At 40.4% G+C, this 20,776-nt stretch overlaps 1 protein-coding gene across 1 annotated transcript in view; it reads left to right on the plus strand.

Moving 5' to 3' along the window:
* klhl13 (kelch-like family member 13) overlaps positions 1 to 19,517 on the plus strand; it is a 39,646-nt gene extending 20,129 nt beyond the window's left edge. The window contains exons 3-8 of the mRNA XM_042430695.1: positions 4,068 to 4,209; positions 6,567 to 6,699; positions 7,943 to 8,139; positions 9,481 to 10,276; positions 13,278 to 13,391; positions 18,420 to 19,517. Coding sequence (XP_042286629.1) covers positions 4,068 to 4,209; positions 6,567 to 6,699; positions 7,943 to 8,139; positions 9,481 to 10,276; positions 13,278 to 13,391; positions 18,420 to 18,907 — 1,870 coding nt within the window. The 3' untranslated portion in view covers positions 18,908 to 19,517. The remainder of the gene's footprint in view (positions 1 to 4,067; positions 4,210 to 6,566; positions 6,700 to 7,942; positions 8,140 to 9,480; positions 10,277 to 13,277; positions 13,392 to 18,419) is intronic.
* The last annotated feature ends 1,259 nt before the right edge of the window (positions 19,518 to 20,776 follow it).

A 20,776-nucleotide genomic window follows, 5' to 3' on the forward strand; every position in this document is an offset into this window, starting at 1 on the left:
CCTTAATCCTGCAGCTGAAAAGAATATTAAATGTGCACATCTTGTCCTTTGTTCTATTTCTGTGTCACTGTCATTGGAAGAGAGGATTGTTTTCAGTTAAAGTGAAATAAGTTTTGAATATCAGGCTGTCGGCCTAAATCTGCCACATTAATGAACGAGTTCATTTCAAACATGAGGAAGATCTGTATTGCTCTGACAGTAGCGTGCCAAACATTTTAATAGCCTGTAGAAGCTTTGCTTTATTCCAAAATGCTGAATAATATCCCCTCAAAGCACTCGGGACACTTTTTGCAAATGGTAAACCCCCCCCCCCCCCCCCCCCCCAAAAAAAAAATCAAGTCTTCATTTACACAAAGCCTTAGAATTGCTTCATTATATAAATAGTCCACCCAAAAACCATTAGTCTTCTACATCTGACAAGCGCTGCCTGCTCATAGGCCTGTTTGAAGACACACATTTACTGCTATGCTGAGCCAGACATTTTTGTAAAAGAATATTTTATCAAAACCAGGCCAATCTTCATCTGAAAATGAACATCTTTAAACTCTCAGATGCCACATTCATTGACTATTCTGTCATCTCTATTTATTGCACAGAGAATAGCTGTAATATTTTAAGCCCCGTTTTCATTCAGTGCGTGAAATGCAGATCTTTATAGGGCATTGTGGGGGGTTTTTTTCGGGGGTTTTTTTTTACACTCCCATTATTATCAGTCACAAGTCATTTCTTTTGGTGTTACATTATCTTCATCAGCTTACTTAACTATTCTTACTTTCCTTAAAGAGAAGGGGTTGTTTCATAGCTGTTTTTTTTTTTTCTTCAAATGACACTCTTCACACCACCGTTTTTCTTTTTAATATAATCATGTTCAAAAGGAAGTACACAGGAGTTTGACATCCAAGTGTAAGCAGTGCCATCCACACTGTTTATTTTATAACCTTTTAGAGACAGTTTTGCTGTTTGATAGCAGATGACAAATGCTCAGCTGATTCTTGTTTATCCAAAAACTGTACAATTTACCCAAATGAGCCTCACTCTCTAATGTCAGTTTTGTCAGCACAAAATGTCCCCGTATCCCAAGAGTATTTCCTTTGGGTCTCTGAGTCACACTTACCATCTTTCCACGTTCATTCTGTGTGGATCAGTTAAGAATTTTACACCGAGTTACATCACAAGTTGAGGTCTAGTTTTAGTATAATTTTTTTTACACATTTTTGTTAGACTTGTAGGACAAGGATATCATAAAGAACTGGACTCTACAGATTATGAAAAACGCTAAAATAACAAAATGCTCCTTAATTTAAGGCTGTTAAAGAATCCAGACAGGGTTCTGTTATCGTGTAGAATCCTTGGATTATAAATCAATTAGGGCTGTAGTCAACCAAAGAAAATCTTGGTCGACTAAAATCGTACATAATCTTCAACTAATTGATTAGTCGCGGGGGATGTAACGGGATAGAGTGCACAGTAAACTCGGCAGCCACACATTTCTCTGTTCTGTATTTCTGTTTTGTGCCTTCAGGTTAGGCTAACCCATTGTTGCTAACTATGGAGCTAACCCCCTTCACTTTTCCAGCATTTGGGGAAACAACAGACGTGACTTTTTAGCATTTATTAACTGACACACTGTAGTCTGTACTGTACATTTACTGCCAGACTGACAACTTATCGTTAACCCTTCCCTCTGCCCCGCTCGCATCCACCATCACTTCTCTGCCCCTCGCTCTTTCCCACTTGCTACGCAAACATACTCTTTAACGGAGCTACGGTACTAATAGTTTCCCAGGCAACGACAGAGGTTGACTCACATACCGGAACAGCGCTGCACAGAGACTCCCAAACGCTATCAATTTCAAATATTAAAAAATATTTTTTTTGGCCTGGTGGGGGTTCTCGTTGTGTCATTATGGAGAAACACAGATTCAGTAAACGTTCAGTAAACGTTGAGTACAGTTATACCCAGCAGTCTCCATTAGGTTGGGCGAGTTCAAAGTTGTGAAAACAACGGGGGTGTTTTGAATACACCGTTTTCACAGGTAATTTGTTAATCTGTCCCTCCCGCCGCAGGAAATAATGGATTACTCCTGGAAAGCTATTGATGTAGCACTTTTCTCCTTATGAAAATAACACGGAGATTATTCGACCAATGAGAATTTAGTCGGACGAGAGCATATCGACCAACTACAGCCCTAAAATCAATTACATATTTCAAAAAAGTCTTTTCTTACCTCATTCATCATTAGCAGTGTTAAGTCTCCTAAATAGTTTTTCTCCCCAAGTGCTTAAAAAAAGAGAAATATAATGTCTGTACATGTTTTGTGGTTACATATTTCATGGTCACAGTACTGTGTTTCTAAAAGTCTAATAATCTTTTTTAATGCTGTGCAGCCCAGTTGTTTCATTTCATGCCCTCATTTAACTCAGAGAGAGACGATGCATCACATAACTGTGCAGTTCACTGAAGGAGAAAGCTTTCACACCCATCGGTGTCCTGCCTGAACCACAACACAGTGTCACTACATGTTAAAAGATCACATAATGGCCTGTTTACCAGCAAGCCTCTACACAAAGGTTACTTGCAGTTCCTAAGCGTAGTAAAAAAAAAAAACAGAAGGGACACCCACACACTGTGTTCACTTGCTCAATAAAAATACTTTAATATATACAACGTTTCAGTGTCAACGACCTTCTTCAGGTATGTCTGAAGTTGCTAAGTGTAGGAATTTTTCAAAATCACATAGGTTAAACAAAACAATTTTTCACCTTTTTTACTCATTTTTAAAAATGCTTTTGTTCAGTGATGTTTTTCTGTGATGCACCTTTTTATGTCCTGTGTCCTGAAGTCATGCTTATGGCCCCTAGAAGCCACTTTATTCATTACAACTCACAGTACAGAAGTGTTGGATGGAAAATCAAAAATCAAAATCGTAACTGCCTATCTTTTTGGAGGGGTATGAGGATGCTCAGCAAATCTTCAAAATAGAAAGGGTTCATCAGCTAAGGAGCATGAATGTGTTAGATTTTGATATCTCTTGTACATGTGGAAATAGTCAATCGTGGCACTAAATTAATGGGCAGGGTGTCATTAAAATACCATGAATCGTTCACTGAGTACAATGAATATCCACAACAAATATTATGTCAATCCAGCAAATAGTTTTTGACCAGAAGAAAGGTCAGGGAGTTACTGGAATCACTGGTAATGGTCATCTTCTTAGGACCATAAATATCCATGGCAGATTTCAGTACACCCTGACCAGTTGTTGACATATCTTGCTTTGGACTAAACAGTTGAATGGACACACTGACGTTCTTAGCTATTACTGGTGTTGTGGCAGACAGTGGATTGAATACTGAGCATGTGTGTGTTGCTTGTAGCTCGCCTATTTATACAACTAAGGAATTCAGTTTGATCATCATTTCGCTGTAAATAAAAGATTATTTTCACAGTGTGATTTCACAACACAATAATAAGTTGTTTATACCTCTTTTTAGGCATTTGTATAATATGTATACACATGTCACCACATAACTGCTAATATAAAGCACTGTTTGACTGTGTTTACCGTAGATTAATTCAGTGTTTGACTTGGGTATTTCACTATTTATTACCTAGAAATTTGAATTCTTAATGAAAATATGACTGATAAGAGTCAGCACTGATGTTATGGAGAAAGATGTCTAGCTAAAGTTAATTGATCATGAGCTTTTTTCTCAGGGTAGATTTAGCTTTACAATGGTACACAAAATCAAATGTGGAAGCATCTCGTCACATTTAAGACCACTGAGTGGCCAGAGTAGAGCAGGCTGAGGTACTTTGAGGAGGGTGGAGCCACCAACCTTGTTCACTTCCCTCGCCACAATTTTCCCACCTGGTCCGCCGTTTCAGAACCTTCCAGTCACATTTTTCTGTAACAATTAGGCTACCACCACCCAACGTGTCCTTAAGTAGTGTCACTTTGAAAACTTCTCTGTCCTACTTTCCCTAAAATTAGACGGAAACACATGTTTTTTTTTTTTTGTTACCCTTTTCTGAAGTAAAAACTTTCTTTCCTTTTTCCTAATAGATCCCTCGTGGAGGACGACGACGCTCACATGAAAGTTGCTCTGGGCTATGGTGATATGGGCATCTCTGCTCACCTGCAGGCATCAAAGACTGGAAACACGCGGTTTTTCACAAGCAACACACACAGCTCAGTGGTTCTTCAGGTGAGAGTTCGCACACGTAATGTAAATGTCTTACAAATATGTGAACGTACACTCGACTGATGTTCACATTTTTCCTTCCTTTTCCTTTAGAGATCCTGTAAGACATGTAGACTGTGTACTGTAGCTCTGACTGTAAAATGTTGCTGCTTGCGGGCTGGTGAGACAGTGATTCAGATTTCTTTAGCATCAATTTTGAAATGAAATGAAGCCCTTTCCGAGTTAATCTGTGCTTACCCCAAGACTAGAAACAGGAACGTTTACTGTTACTGAACTTGCAGTTTCACCCCTTCTTAGAAATTGTCCACATAGAGCTGCCGCGGTATTGATTTTTTTTCCTTACCACACAAATTAGCGAAGGCATTCAAACCATGGTGGTAAATATTAAACCTCAGATGTTATGAAATAATTGGTTCCTAACCCTGATTATAAGACGACCTCGCCCCTTTTCCAACACTTATTTTGGAAAAATACTTTTTGAATATAATTTAGATCATAGTATAGTTATATACTCACACACTCTCCTGCCAGGCTCTCGGAAGCATTTATAAGACCGTCAGTTTGTCTTTTTGAGCTCCTTATCATCTGTCACAGTGGTATTTGGCAGCTTGACCTATAACTACATTAAAGAGCCCTTTGGTATGAATTGCTGGATACAATTTAATATCTCTGTGTGGTTTTTGAGTGAGCAAAACATGAATATTATGATCTATTGCTGATCAAGAATGTACAGAAAAGCTTTAATATACCTGAATGAGTTCTTGAAGTTGACCTACTTTATTGTATGCAGTTGAAGCACATGGCATTATATTGACATAGAACTTAAACTACCCTCTCATAGAAGTGTGGCCACACTTCATAGCTCATCTTTCTAATGCTTACCATGCTTACAAAAAAGAAAGACAAAGAAAAGAGCTCTCATGTAGCAGAGAACTGAATAAACATCATAAAGATGATGGCACCAAGGACAAGCAGGAAGAGAAACTATTGATAATCAATTAAAAATTCTGCAATAAGATAAATACACAGCAAAACAGTGTGACTCAGCATCAGAAATCAATAACGTAAATGGATTTATGGATTTCAAGTTTAAGTACAAAGTAAGATACTGTATTACTGCATGAATTTCCAATCAGCATTTGCTGACTTTTCAAGCATGTCACCACCGATCTGCGCCAAGCTCAACGTGAAGTTATTGTATTGGCTGCTGGCATTGTGCTGTTCGCTGTTGCCACAGCAATGGCTGCCCTTCATCACCAGCTCTCATTGAAAATGAATGGCTGCTGGCTGCTTTTGCCGCTCATTAATGTATTGGTGTCAGGGCAAAATAATGATTTTTTTCTCGGCTATCTTATCTCACACCCTGTATCACACAGTTACAGTAGTTAGTAGACTCAGCTAGTCTCAGTTAGCTGATGCATTTGGAAGCAACCCCCCCATAAAAACTCGCCGCTGATGATTACTGAGGTTGTTGAGTTGCAGTAGTATGTTATCAATGTGTACTTTATGTTTTCTGCTTTTCACCCCATTAGTGCTGCCTGTCATGAATTTAACTTAACTTTTTTCTTCTTCTTTTTTTTTCCAAAAATGAAGTAAAATGCAAAAAGCAGTAGAAGTGGTAGTCAGTGAGGTCAGGTGTGTAGGTAAGTGAAACCATGTGTGAAGAATACGGTGTGACGATGTTTGAGAGCACACATGTGTGGACAGCCTCAGGTATGCAGCAGATTAAACGGTGAACATGTGCAAAATATGACTCTCCAAAGAGTCACTATAGTGGACTACATGTAAATAATCAGTACAGCCTTTCAAGTCACCAATAAGTGTATTTTTTTAAGGATAAGGATGGGATTATTTGTTTTAAATATTAACAGTTTCCCAGACCAAACCCAGCAGTGAATTTATCTGTGTGTAGTGTAGTTAATTCCTCCATGCTGCCTATGTATGCCTACACAGAGACAATATCATGTAGCTGTAGCTTCAAATACATAATTGTGAGCCAGAGTTGGCAGTTAACATGCAAAGACAGTCAAGAAAACAAGCAGACCACGATCAGCAGGACGGCTTAAGTTAGACCAGAGGGCCGTCACGTACCCTTTTGGGTCCATGAGCTCATGTCTGACAGGCTGTGGCTGAGAGGTATTTTGATTGATCTACTCTGAAACATGGAAGAAAAAACGTTGGCTGAGATAGATTTGTTTATGTTTTCGTCTGTGTCCTTATTGATGAGAGTTAGAGTAATTATGCAGTCTAAACCGAGGTCCACTTCTCTGCAGTAAAACCACTGCATACTTTAGGTCTTCTTGACGTAACTCACTGACATCATCTCTCACATGCATCTCTCACTTTTCTCCTCTTTGTAGGGATTCGACCAGCTGAGGATAGAGGGTTTGTTATGTGACGTCACGCTGGTGGCTGGGGATGGCGACGAAGCTTTCCCCGTACACCGTGCCATGATGGCCTCCTCCTCCGACTATTTCAAAGCCATGTTCACAGGTGGGTCAACATAGCCTCACGCTGACCAGAACATTAACCATTTTACTGGTTCCAGTTAGGCTGATGTGTATTTCATGTGCTTCCTGTCGCTATGATTCATTCATTTGATTGCTTTTTATCTTCCTTCTTCCTGCACTGTACCCTATTGTAAAACATGTTTTATTCATGAGCATTTCCACGCTATAACATGGTCCCAGTTATGTCACTGTTATTTTTGCCACCTGAGAATTCACTCAGAATGACCTTGTGCCTACATCCCCCCTGTATTGTGTGTGGATCTATAATTCATGAAGGTTTCAATGTTATACTACTAACCTGACCATGTCATTGTTATGCATCCATGTTCGTGGTCATTTATACTTGTAATGAATGTAAATGTGAATTATTAGCCTGTATCTTGTCCTTGGTGCACTGTATGCAGAGGAAGAAGGAACCTTGAGTACTTTTAAATATTGTGTGAAGGGTATTTTAAGGAGGAGCAGATTAACTGTAACAAGACCAGAATCTACAGCTATGCTAGCAGGCTAAATGCTAACGTCAGCATTCTCACACTGACAATGCGAACGTGCTAATGTTTAGCAGGTGTAACGTTTACCATGTTCACCCTCTTAGTTTTGTATTAATATGTCGCCTCTTTAAATGAAGTTTTAATTTCTCATGACTAGAGCTTTTTATCATTAATTTAGGGCTTAAGTCATTTATATTACATACACGCATTACATAAATGAGCAACCAAAGGAGCAGCCGTCAGGGTAATTTTGGGTCTCATTTTGTGACAGTAATGGAAGTAAGTTTGGAGTTTTGGCATTTAAAGTATATGATTAAGATGAAGAAGGTTCTGCAATGAGAATAGAAGAGCTTGTTGAAGTAGCATGAGGGAGAAACTGTACTTAGTGTAGAGTGAGGGGTAGCTTAGTAGTGACGAGGGAGCTGTGTGAGCTTAAATGCTGAGCAAAGGTTTCTCCCTAAGACCTTCAATCCTGTCTGTAAACAGTAGTCCTTTGACACTGAATACATTTCATTTCCATTTACGCAAAAAGGCATATGCATCAAAATGAAGTGATGCATTTTTGTTTTTGTTTTTTTTTTTAAATTTCAGCTTATCTGTTATATAAGCGTTATTCTGAAAAATCAAATAGATGCAGCTGTTCACAGACCTGTCAGTCAAATAGGATTATGTATAAGTTGCACCATGTGTAAGCATCTCCTTTTCTTTCTTATTCTCTTCTCTCTCCTGATGCAGGTGGAATGAAAGAACAGGATTTAATGTGTATCAAGCTTCATGGAGTTAACCGAATAGGCCTAAAGAAGATCATCGACTTCATCTACACAGCCAAGTTGTCACTCAACATGGAGAACCTGCAAGACACACTTGAAGCAGCCAGCTTCTTACAAATCCTTCCTGTACTGGACTTCTGCAAGGTCTTTCTCATATCTGGGGTAAGGAAGCAGACACACAAGCCACAACTGCACATCACACCATCATCACAATCTACTTCACGAGTTGTAAATTAGCTGTTGTTTTCAATTTTATCTCATAACAGAGACACTAATGAACATGTGTTAAGTCGCTGAAATCCTAGTATCTTGTGATTTCAGCCAAACATAATTTTGAATAAATGCTGAGGTTTAATTAAATATTTTTTACCAAAATATTTTGAATTTAAACTTCTCTAGAAGTCCTGTAAGAGTGTCTGTGGGTTAGAGGAGGAGGCACATGCATAAAAGTACATTTCACAAAGGATTTTGTGTGGGCTATTGTTTGTGTGTCGGTGTATCTCTGTTCTTTTTGTGTCTGCAATAATGAGAAGAAATATTGTATTATAATTTCTCATCAAATCTTAATTTGATTCTTGTCCGATCAAGACGTAGAAACTGAGCAGTTATCAGTGACTGACAGCAACAAAGACAAGTGTCAGGCAGTGAAGAAGAGGGTGAGGTTAAGTTGGACAGTTTTAGGACCAGTTGCCAGGCAGAATTAACAGTTGGTCTTGACAACTTTGCTACTAAGTAAAAACAACAGTTTTTGGTGTATTATTCAACTAACTTAATATTTGATTTGTGAAAAGGGCAGCAGGTAAATAGTTTGAAATGCACCAATTGAAAAAAGCAGCAGTCAGTGTGTATAAAAATGTCCTTTTTATATAGAAAATGTGTACAAAATAGAAAGAATTGCCCATAATGATGTATATTGATTTTGGCATGTTCAGAAGGTATGTGCTTGTTTTAAGTTTTGAATATATATTTAACTTTATCTTGTGTGTGTGTGTGTGTGTGTGTGTGTGTGTGTGTGTGTGTGTGTGTGTGTGTGTATGTATATAAAACCTAACAAAAAATACTTTGTGTTAATAATTAGAGTGCACATTAGGGCTGCAACTAATGATTACTTTCATTATTGATTTTTTTTTTTGTAAATAATTGCCTATGCTCATCACAAATTGCTGGAGCCCATATTGAAGTCTTAGCATTGCTTATTGCTTATTTCTTATTTCTCTTGCCAGCAGTCTGAAAAACAAAAGGTATTACATTAAGTGATAAAACAGAGAAAAGCAGCAAATCCTCTTGTAAACGGCTTATGTTCTGTGTTACAGGTGTAGACTGGATGTTAATTTGTCTCTGACTGCAGCATCGCTCAGTGTTAAATCACTGATATTTTGTAATTCAAAATCATTTTGTACCAGTTTGTGCATATAAGTTTGGAAACTCCAGTTTTTCATGTCCTCAGATGTGTCTTCATCTTTGTTTCAGCTTTCCAAGATTTTTATTTCTGCTTCCTTGCAGGTTTCACTCGACAACTGTGTAGAGGTGGGGCGCATTGCCAACACATATAACCTCACAGAGGTGGACAAATATGTCAACAACTTCATCCTGAAGAACTTCCCCTCACTGCTGGGCACGGGAGAGTTTGTCAAGCTACCATTTGAAAGGTTGGCTTTTGTACTGTCCAGCAACAGCTTGAAACACTGCACTGAGTTGGACCTGTTCAAGGCTGCGTGCCGCTGGCTACGCTACGAAGACGGTCGTATGGACTATGCCCCAAAACTCATGAAGAACATTCGCTTTCCCCTCATGAACCCCCAGGAGCTCATCAATCACGTGCAGACAGTGGACTTTATGCGCACCGACAACACCTGTGTCAACCTCCTCCTGGAAGCTAGCAACTACCAAATGATGCCCTACATGCAGCCAGTTATGCAGTCAGAACGGACAGCCATCCGCTCAGACAGTGCCCACCTGGTCACGCTGGGTGGTGTTCTGCGGCAGCAGCTAGTTGTTAGTAAGGAGCTGCGTCTGTTTGATGAGAAGGCTCATGAGTGGAAGGCGCTGGCACCTATGGATGCACCTCGCTACCAGCACGGTATTGCAGTCATCGGCAACTTCCTCTACGTTGTGGGAGGCCAAAGCAACTATGACACCAAAGGCAAGACAGCAGTGGACACCGTGTTCCGGTACGACCCTCGCTACAACAAATGGATCCAGGTGGCATGCCTTAATGAGAAACGTACCTTCTTCCACCTCAGTGCACTCAAGGGACACCTCTATGCTGTCGGTGGAAGGAATGCTGCCGGGGAGCTCGGTGAGTTTATTTCCCTGCTTGTTTGTTTTATCTCTCTTGCAACAGCAGAAGCCTTTAATTAATATTGTATGAGTTTATACACTTAAATATCAAGGAGTAGTAGGAGAAAGAATGTGCAGTTTAAATAAGATATACTAATGTTGGTAATCAAGTGTTGTGCCTACACATTATTTGCTGTGTCAACATGTCGCTTTACATAATGTGTGTAATTTAATCAAATTTAGACGATGTGCATATTATCACGAACACCTCTACAATCTAATGACATTTCAACATATGCAGTATTTCCTCTGTAAAGCTGAATGTTCAGTGTTAGTTGTCATTGTGTCACAGACTTTCTGTTCCATCACTACGATTGATTCATTTTTTATAAGCTGTATTTTGGCAACATTTTGATGGGTTGGTAATATTGTGAGGCCTTTCAATGTTCTTTCACTTTGCAATATATTGCAATTCAATACAACAAAACCACAACCTGTATTCTTAAGAACTTACTGTAGACTGGAAGCAAAACGTTTCTGATACAGTCTCAACAAATATCTAAAGATTAAAGTGTACAATGGATGTGTTTGTTGCAACGCTGTATCAGATAACGCTGAACTGTAAATCCTGAGACGCAGCTGAAGCCGGGACATGAACTGTAATGCCAGAGAGGATTAAGATGCAAGATGATTTGTCACTTGTATTCTCTGTAATTGTAAAGAGGTCATATCAATGCATCTTGACTCAGTAATCTGCTGTTTGTAGTCAAAACATTTTTTATTTTTTTTTTATTTTATTTTGATTCACAATTCAACCTTACATAACACAACATATATCAGTTCACTGTAGTTTTATTGTTGATGCTGAGTAACCAATCTGGAATCTCAGCAGCCGTAACTGTCGACCACAGCGAGGTGCCACCCAATACTTAAATTAAGCTCTGTAACTGCAGCGGACAGAGGGCAGCCACTGTGCGAGCAGTCTTCTCTTCTGGGTTATAATTAGACCAAAGAACACGGCCCCAGTTCACTGCCTGTCCACACAACTGCCTTTTTCTGCTTTACGTTTCACTGCCCTTTCACTGCATGTGGTTCAGCCCTGATGTTTTTCTAGATGTGCCCGGCCCCTGCAGTACATTTGTTGAATCTTGGCAGTGTCACAGGGTGTGGTTTTGTTGTTTGTCTGAAATGGACGGATTGTAAAAGAAAAGCTTAACAAAGTGAAACGGGTATTTACAGTAGGCGGCTTACCATCTTAACGCCCAATACGCCTACTACTGTGCTGCTCCTGTTTTTAAAATAACACAACAAAAAAAATATATTTTCGGGCGGGGTAGTTTGTGTGCAAAACAGGTTTGTCAGACAAATCATTCTATTTTACAGTAGTTTCAGAGATTCATTTCAACATTGTATAACTCACAGTCACGCCAATGAGAGAAAAAAACAGAAAGCGTTCAGTTTTAATGGTGTTTTAGGCTCGAATAGGCTCTTTTTATGACCTGCTGTACAGAAGCAAAATGTTCGTGTCAGAAAGGATCTCTAGGTCATTTGCAGCCTTTTCAAACAAAGAAATATCTTAAGTGAACTGAATTTGGTAATAAAGATGTTCTTTTTTTCCTATCCTTTTAATCCTCTGAGATTATTGGGACCAGTCAGACTCCACAGATCATTTACAGTCTGTTTTTCAGGGTTCTGATGCCATGTTGGGGACCACTTTTAAGAAAACCATGTCAGAGAAATACTGTATGCTGCATAGCAACTATTACAGGATGTCAACAGCTACCAGTTTGACCACTAACCTGCACGGAGAGAAGTTCATTCTGTATGAATGAAGCCTTTATAGGTGACCACAGATAGTAAATAAGCTGTTGTTCAGTTTAAATCTGTGTACTTGTTCAATGGAAGGATATTGGTCTCTGGTCTCTGTAGGTAAATCAGCAGCATTTAGAGATCATTCGCATTTCAGTTTCTAACCCTGCTCTGCAGTTTATATCTGCTCAGTACAGCTGTTGTTTTCTGATATGTTTGTACTTATTTCACTGAGCGGCTGCAGGATTACGTGCACTGCTCAAGGTCACTTTGATGGTAGTTGTTGAGCAAGCAGAGTGAGATATTCACTCATTTTTCCCGCTGAGATTTTTCTGCAGCCTTGCCCAGGGATGGCTCAGAGTCATTTGTGGTCCTCAGATATTACTGCTGTATTTTGGAACCAGTATGATTATTTTTCATCATTTATTTTCAAGTCATTGATTTAACCAAAGCCTTTTTAAAAGCTTCACAGTTTCATCCCTGGAGTTCAGCTGAGACTCCTTATTGTCTTTAGTCACTGTTTATCACCAACAACTTTTTTTTTCCATTGGTTACATATTTTGTGCTTTATCTCCACCCTTGTTTGTGACATTCAACCAAAAAATGCAGTCCTCCTTATCCTCTTATATGACTTTCCTCGTATTAGAAGATAACAAGAACGCAACTTATCTATGCCCCCGTGATGCTGTGGTAAAATCTACACTTGTGCTCCTCCACCACAGTGTCTGATACAGATGCTAAAAAGCGCAAAGCACAAACTCTTGCTGTTATCTCTAATTATCGAGGATTTCATCTACATCGAGGTAAAGTTCTCGACGCCTAGGCTTCCGCCCAATCACAATCCTTTCCCAAGCAGACACGGAGCCCACAAATTGATGGACTCTGGCTGCTTGTTAAGGGGTCGCCAAGTCACCAATTACTCACCTTTTAAGCATCCTTCTTGTATCCCAGTGTCTCTATTCCAGACTTCGGGAGATTGTAAGATCGTAAGATGCTTTATCTTCAAGCCCCTGAGGATGGTTTCGCTGTTTCCTGTGCAGTCAGTGCTGGTGGGGTTGTGGAGATGTGTACTCGGTATTTAAATCAGTGTTTTAGCTCCCACGCCGAGACCCTCCAAGGCCTCATTTGCTGCTGTTTGTCCTCCTTAGTTGTGTCTTGACCTACTTTCTACTAATATGTTCTTTTTTTCTCCCCTCATCTTTTTCTTCAAGCTACTGTGGAGTGCTACAACCCAAGGACAAATGAATGGACATATGTTGCAAAAATGAATGAGCCACATTATGGCCATGCTGGGACAGTGTATGGCGGTTATATGTATATTTCAGGTAAGTAAGTTCATTTTTAATTGGCCCAAATAAAGAGGGTTATGTTTTTGAGAGCCTCTGTAACAGCGTACGAACGTGTAGGCAGTTTAAAAATAGATTTCATGTCTGGCAGTCATAATTGCGTTGTGATTTCCAATTAGATATTTCCTTTCTTCTCACGCATTTCATGGCGGCAAACAGCTGATTATACCTAATAACATTCAAGGCTATAAAATGTATTCAGAAGTTACCTCGTCTGATACCTTTCCGCCAAGCTCCGCTGCATTTATCAGCGCGTAATGCCATGAGTCATTGAGAGAACAGTGTTGCTGTGTTTTGATCACGTTCAGTGGAAATATTGAAACTGAAAAAATGTCAAGATACAAATGCACGTATTTGTATAACTTGCTGCATCATAAAATTCGACTTGATGTTGCTAAAATAAGCTCCTGCTGCATTTGGTTAGATAAAGTGTGGCGCAGATGTGCCAGTTTGATTTGTTAGATACTTGTCAGAGATTCAGTAAGAGTGCTTTTTAGCACTTCTACAAATCAATCATCATTCAGAGCCCTCGCACACTGACTCAACTATGCTGAGCACGCAGGTGAATTTAGTTCAAGTCTGTGGGGGGGTCAGTGTTTAGGGCATAGGGTGGACACTGAGGTTGGACCTTTGGACCGTCAGTACTTGCTCTTTAAGTGTCATTTCAGTACTTCTTCACTTCATAGGATTGAAAACAAATCCCGCGTTATGGAGATGAGCCCTAGTTTCTTAGTGTGACAAATCCAGAGCGATGCTACAAAGGAAGGGGGTGGGGGAGGGGGGGGGGGGGGGGGGGGGGGGTGGATGGGAAATTGGGAGAGATGGAGCAAAGTAGAGGACTGAAGCCTGTGTAGGAGGTGTAACACAGAAGAGCCTGTGTTAATCCCTCCTGGCCGTGGGTACCGTCATCGTTGTACAACACAACACATGAGCATAAACATTGTTCATAAAAGGTTTCCAGCAGCGTAGGTTTTTTTCTGTATATTTTTTGGCATCTCAGTAGTAGGGAAGTAAAAGAACTAAAGGGAAAGAGGGAGTTTATTGTCATCCATACACTGAATAGCATCACTGAATAACAGTTACATGACGACCAAATTATCTCTAAACACATTTACAAAGTGTCAGCGGTTATTGTGCTTTATACAGATCATTTCATTCATTTTAAAAATGTAACTAGTGAAACTGGTTTAAATAAAAATCTGTGGACTAGTGGAGCAATCACAAGTAACAATGTCAGAATGTCAACCCATGCACACGAGTGTCTATGGACTATTTAAAGAGATGGTATATTGGTATTTGGGATGTGTCTTTAGCCTTGGTGAATGAACATACATTAACGTCTTTGCATTAGTCACATGCCGTACTTACCAGTCTGAAGGCTTCTGGCAACTAAAAATAAAATATTGAAAACCTATTAAGCAAAGTATTAAGCTTAATTTCAATCTAAGATGCTGACCTGCCTACACCCCATTTTATTTGATGCACTCTCTGATTTTAATGACTGTGCAAACAACCAGTGAATTTAATTTTCTAATCCACAAATCTCATTATTCCTGCAAAACACACTACCTACCGTTTCAGTTATCTTTCATGTTTTTTTATGTTTTCAGCTCCTTACAGTCATTTGCACAACTGTTTTTAAAAAGCATTTGCTTGTTTTTTTTTTTTTTTTGATCTCATGCTAAAGATTTGTCCCTTTTTTTTAAAATATAATTGGAGTGCTGCAGGAAGAATTGTCACTGTGTGCATGCATGTGAAAAAGTTAACAGTGCATGTAGCCCTTTTAATTTCACTTCATATGAGCCAACTCTGCTGGAAACAGGCAATACAGGAAAAAAAAACCCTGCATACATAATTATTATCATTGTTTATATTAACAAAAAAAATTTAAAACATGTTTCTAATTAGTTAATATTGCACTTGGCAAAAACAAGAAATGCTGCACATGATTTGGCAAGCCTAATATTATAGTGGAGCGTCGATGAAAGCCACATTTACACTTTTTAAAATAAATAAACTGAAATGATGAATAACAGAGTAGTCACGGGCTGAGCTTATCTGCTGGTAGCCAGCTGCTTTTCAGTCATTTTTGCCTCAGGCTGCACTCTGCAGCGCACAGTATTTATTGCTCACCCTTATGATATTCTAATGGTTTCCTTTTTTGTTGGGTTTCATGTTGCAGTGATGCACTCAATAGCCGGCCAACAGCCTGGCAGATATCACCATTGTACCAGCTGGCCGAACTGTGACACGATGTCATGCTTTGCACCTGCAGCGGCTGAAACTACGTGTGTGCAGAAACGAGCGTTTTTTTTTGTGTAACAGGATAGAGCTGGTTAAGCAGTTCTGTGAATACGGGTCATAACACAACCGATAGCCAAGCAGATCATAATGGGTGCACATTACACTGTTGGACGAGCCGGGAGATTGTCGTGCTTTTAATACAAAAGATGCAGGTAAACGAGCATGACCAAATTAGAGGGATTTTGTTTCACCAAGGCCCCTGTAGCACCCCTGGTCTTGAGGGGAGGAGGGGGGGGCATTTACAGTCCTGCCGTGCAAGGTGACCCATGCTGAAGTGCAGTTCTGTGTCCGTCTGTCACAGCAGATCAGGTCACATTCTCCGGCTGCGCTGCTGAGCTGTCTGAAGGTATTCTGTCAGCCGGATGAACCTGACAAATGCACTCAGCCCACAGACCATCACAGCTCAAGTGGTGTGGCAGAGTTCAGACATGACTACTGAACCAGCGCAGAGCCAGCCACACCGCCTCCGGACTGCAGTCTTATCTGAGAGATTAAGATCTGTGTGAAGATCCTGTGGTCTTACGATTCAAACCATTTTTTCAGTTATTTACAGGGTCCTCTACGAAAAGAGCACAGTGATCTCTGAGTAATTTAGGCTTAGCTGTTGCAATCACTGAAGCTTCATAGACCAATGTTTTTGTTCTTATTTTGCAATTATTTTTTGTAAAATTTTAAATTTTAAATTCAGCTTTTTCGTTGTGATATTTTTTTTTTTTGAGTTATAAGTTACGGGTTATTTGCAGAGAATTTCATCAGTGTTGGGAGTGATACAGCCTGGGAGTAAGCTCACTTTGGGTGGAAAGGTGGAAGTTGCACGTCAACATTTTTGCAATTAAGCTGATTTGCCAAGGCCATTTAAAATGGGCTCATGACAGCGGTTCTTAATTAAATTATTTTATGCTGAAAAGGGTTTTGACCTGTAATGTCTGCAAGCATTTTCCACACTTGATCATTTTTGAAATATCGTAGGTATTGACATAACTGCTGCTTTTGCAAATGATGCAGTCCGTTCAATTGCAAGATCTCACATATCTCATTTTCCAGACTGAAATGTCAAAAGGTCTGTCAAAATAAACCTGACAATTTGACTTCAGGAGTGACGTCATGCTCAGTGGAGAATTGCAGGTTAATGAATATTTCTTAACTGAATGGGGCCTATAAATGAAAAGCACTGTGAGTTTTAACTGAAACGATTTTAACTTGCTTAAGAATACAGAGCTCACCATATGTTAATGTTGATCCATATGTTCCTAGCTTTACTATGGAAAAACAAATTACTTCTAACTGTAACCTGTTTTTTTTTCTTTAGTGATGTGCATCCTTGAGGGATTTTATTGTTTTGGGGGTTTTTTTTGTTCTGAGACGAGCACAGATTGTTAGAAGTTGATATATATTTATACCAGAGCTTAAGTCTGGACACTCTTAATCATTGTGGGGTATTTTTAGAATCTGCTGAGCCCCGCTTTTTTTTCTGCCTCACCTCTGTGTCTGCTCTCCATCTTCTCTTTGGGTCCCACTTGTGCCGGCACTGATTCCAGTCAACCAAGCAGGTCACTGGCTTTACAAGGGGACTCAGGCTGAACGGGGGGAATGTGTTTATATGGTAAACCGTGGGCATACGCAGCGGAAAATACAAACAATAACCCAGTCAGTCTCTCTTGTGCTGTCTATGAAGGGCAAAAGCTTTTAACCAATCTCTCTGAGTGTCTCACTAATGGCACTTATTAGACATTAGGATCCTGGGATACTGATCAGACAGGGAAAGGCCAGAGCCCTTGATCTGAATCCAATAGCAGCAGGGCCTCTTGAGAGGAATTATAAGGACTTTACGTCGACTCCAGCACTGTTTGCTTGTCAGTGTTTTAATAGCAGATTTGCCCCGTGGTCTACTTGGATAAAGAAAATGGATAGTCAGCCTATCTTTGGATGTGATCAGTTAAAGGAGGTGCAGCATCACAGATCTGAGTCATGGCAGCTGAATAGACAGCTTAGGCCTCAACAATAAACCGAGCGCACGATCACTGGGCAGCAGCAAAAGAGGGATTCAGCCTGTATTCGGCATGCGCTGCAAATCTTCACTGCATTTGCTCCTAGTCACTCTGCCTAGGGGGGGGAGGGATGGGCTTGCTTCCACCCAAATGCATGCTGGGATTGTGTTCCTCTTTATTTTAAGCCTTCCCTGTAGACATGTCCTGTTTTTTTTTTTTTTTTTTTTTTTTTTCCTCCCCACTTTCCCTCAGCTTTTTGTGTCCCGGCATCTACAGTCTGTTTGTGCGTATGTGCATGAGCACTTTGTAATGGTGTTCATCTTTGTAGTGAGTGATCATCATCAGTATTATTTCACATTATAGAAAAGAACGAATATTGATGTCGCTCTAGCTTGTAAAATTATGGTTTACCCTGTTTATCGTTTGCCGAGTTTGATTCAAGCTTTGAGAAATGAGGATACAAAGATGTACAGACTTTATCCTGATTCTGTCTTTATAATGCTACTGAAGCAAATGTGACCGCTTCCAGTGTTGTGGATTTGGGCTCTACATGGCCTACATACATGAAAATGTAGGTTGACACGGTTTAATCAGTCACTGATCGTTGTGATTGACAAGTCTACAAAGCTGTTTTCCTCCTCCAAATGATCAGTGTCAAGGCTAATTAGCGCTCTCTCTCTTTTTTCCTTTTTTTTTTTTTTTTTTCTTGCTGCAGGGGGAATCACTCATGACACTTTTCAGAAAGAGCTGATGTGCTTTGACCCAGATGCGGATAAATGGACTCAGAAAGCACCCATGACCACAGTGCGCGGCCTCCACTGCATGTGCACGGTGGGCGACCGCCTCTACGTGATCGGGGGAAATCACTTCCGGGGCACCAGCGACTACGACGACGTGCTGAGCTGCGAATACTACTCCCCCGCCCTCGACTTGTGGACACCTATCGCCGCCATGTTGCGCGGCCAGAGCGACGTGGGTGTGGCCGTGTTTGAGAATAAGATCTATGTGGTGGGCGGGTACTCATGGAACAATCGGTGCATGGTGGAAATAGTACAGAAGTACGACCCCGAGAAAGACGAATGGCACAAAGTGTTTGACTTACCCGAGTCGCTGGGCGGCATCCGAGCGTGCACACTCACAGTTTTCCCCCCTGAGGATATCTCGGGCTCGCCCTCCAGAGAGTCGCCCCTCTCAGCACCTTGATGAGTAAAGGGGGGGAGCCCCGTTTTGCTCATACCCCCATAACCCCCGCCCCAACCACCCAACCCCCTCAACAAACACACCTTCTAGACATTGTTTGCACTTCCTCTTTGGACAACATCTGTACTGCATCCCCAAGTATCCCCCAAACCCACCTCCCCTAAAGCTGTGCAGAAACCCCTTCCCTAAGTGATTAAACCTACATACCGATACGGTTTGGCAACCTAATTACACGTTTATGTTGCATACTCGGTATATTTTGGCAGGAAATACCTTGACTTGAAAAGTGACTTTGCAAATCAACTTTTCTACCTGATGTCGACAAAGTTTTTTCTTATGTCTCGTTTCTTTAGTCGTTCTACCTTGAGACTACCACACTGACTCTCTCTTCTAGTCTATGCCATGTTAGATGCAGGTGACCCCCCCCCCCCACCCCGGGAGAGCAGAAGCGTAGGGACAGACGAGCCCCAAAAACACAGCTGGTTTTTAACTCAGGGGTTGGCCCAGGCCCCATCAACGTCTCTCTTACAGTTTCAGTTCTTTCCTGCTATTGCTAAGAAACTGTTAACAAAATGGTGTTTTCTAAATTTAATAAACATGATTTTGAAAGTAATGAAATGTTGTCGTCATTACTGACTGCAGCAGACTCAGGACGATCCTCAGAGGCCTTCGAAAAGTCGAAGTTAAGTCACGTAAAGCCTTGTGTGGTTTATCTTAATGTCGCCTTAATTTTATTGTGATACGTTTCTACGTTTACGATGGATGGATAGTAGACTGGTTGGTGTGGATTTACTGTACATACAGTAGTTAAGCTAATTGGATTAGGCGGTCATGGTGGATGATCGGAGTGAAACCCTTTGTCTCCAGTACAAGATGTGTGGTCCTTAATCTGCTGTGAGAGAGAAGTTGGCTTCATTTATCTTTGTTTTGTAAATCTCACTGTAATAAATGAGCTGCAGAGGTGAAGTGTAAGATGAATCAACTTGTCTGTAGGGAACGGTCACTTTGCTTACCTGTTATTAACAGATTATATTACATGGTTGGACATAAACATTTAGAGTAAAATTCTTAATCTGGCCTCATTACTGTCAGGAAAAGTGAAATAAGTAGACATGTCCGCTACAGAAAACCTGCTGCTAGTGATGTAAACATTATGCTGCTGACCAGTGTTAACTGGAAACTGGCACTTCTACCTCTGTCGCCTCTCCTCCTGGCGTCATGACAGACGGTAATGTCACCCGCAATCTGCCCACCTGCTCCTGGCCGATTAAAGCCTTAATAGCAGCATATGGTGTCCGAGACGTTTGGTTCATGCTGTTACCAGGAACAAAAGGTGTGTGTAATCACCAGGTGAGTTTGGTCTGGAGCCTTAGATCCTCATTATATTCTCATTATATCTCATTTATTAGGTGCTGTAGTGGTGCCACTGATTTTGAATGTTAATGCATGTTCCTGTCGTGCTCATAGCAACAGAATCTCAGCTGCTGTTATAAGAGGTTATCTTAAAGGACATGCCGTTTTGTTTTGGTGCATTGCCTTTATATTTCTAACTTTTTGAGCTCTTAAGTGTTAAATTCCTGTTTTTATAACTGTAATTTCTGGTCTTACCCTCTTGGCCAGAGAGCAACTTGTCTCATGCAGTTTTTTTTTTTGTTTTTTTTTACAGGCAAGTCTGGTTGTTTTTAGTTATTTTTCATGCTTTATCACATTGTTTTGAGCTATTAATAGCTTTTTTGTGAGATTTTGACGGAACGGTTTGCATCATTCGAGTTTGTAATCCTTTAATGAATGGAAAATCACAGAATGAACTGAGTGAACAGGAGAGAAAGAACTGTGACAGGCTGAGCCGCTGGCATACATGACAGAGGGTGG

The sequence above is a fragment of the Thunnus maccoyii genome, chromosome 13, assembly GCF_910596095.1.
Source record: "Thunnus maccoyii chromosome 13, fThuMac1.1, whole genome shotgun sequence".
NCBI lineage: Eukaryota > Metazoa > Chordata > Actinopteri > Scombriformes > Scombridae > Thunnus > Thunnus maccoyii.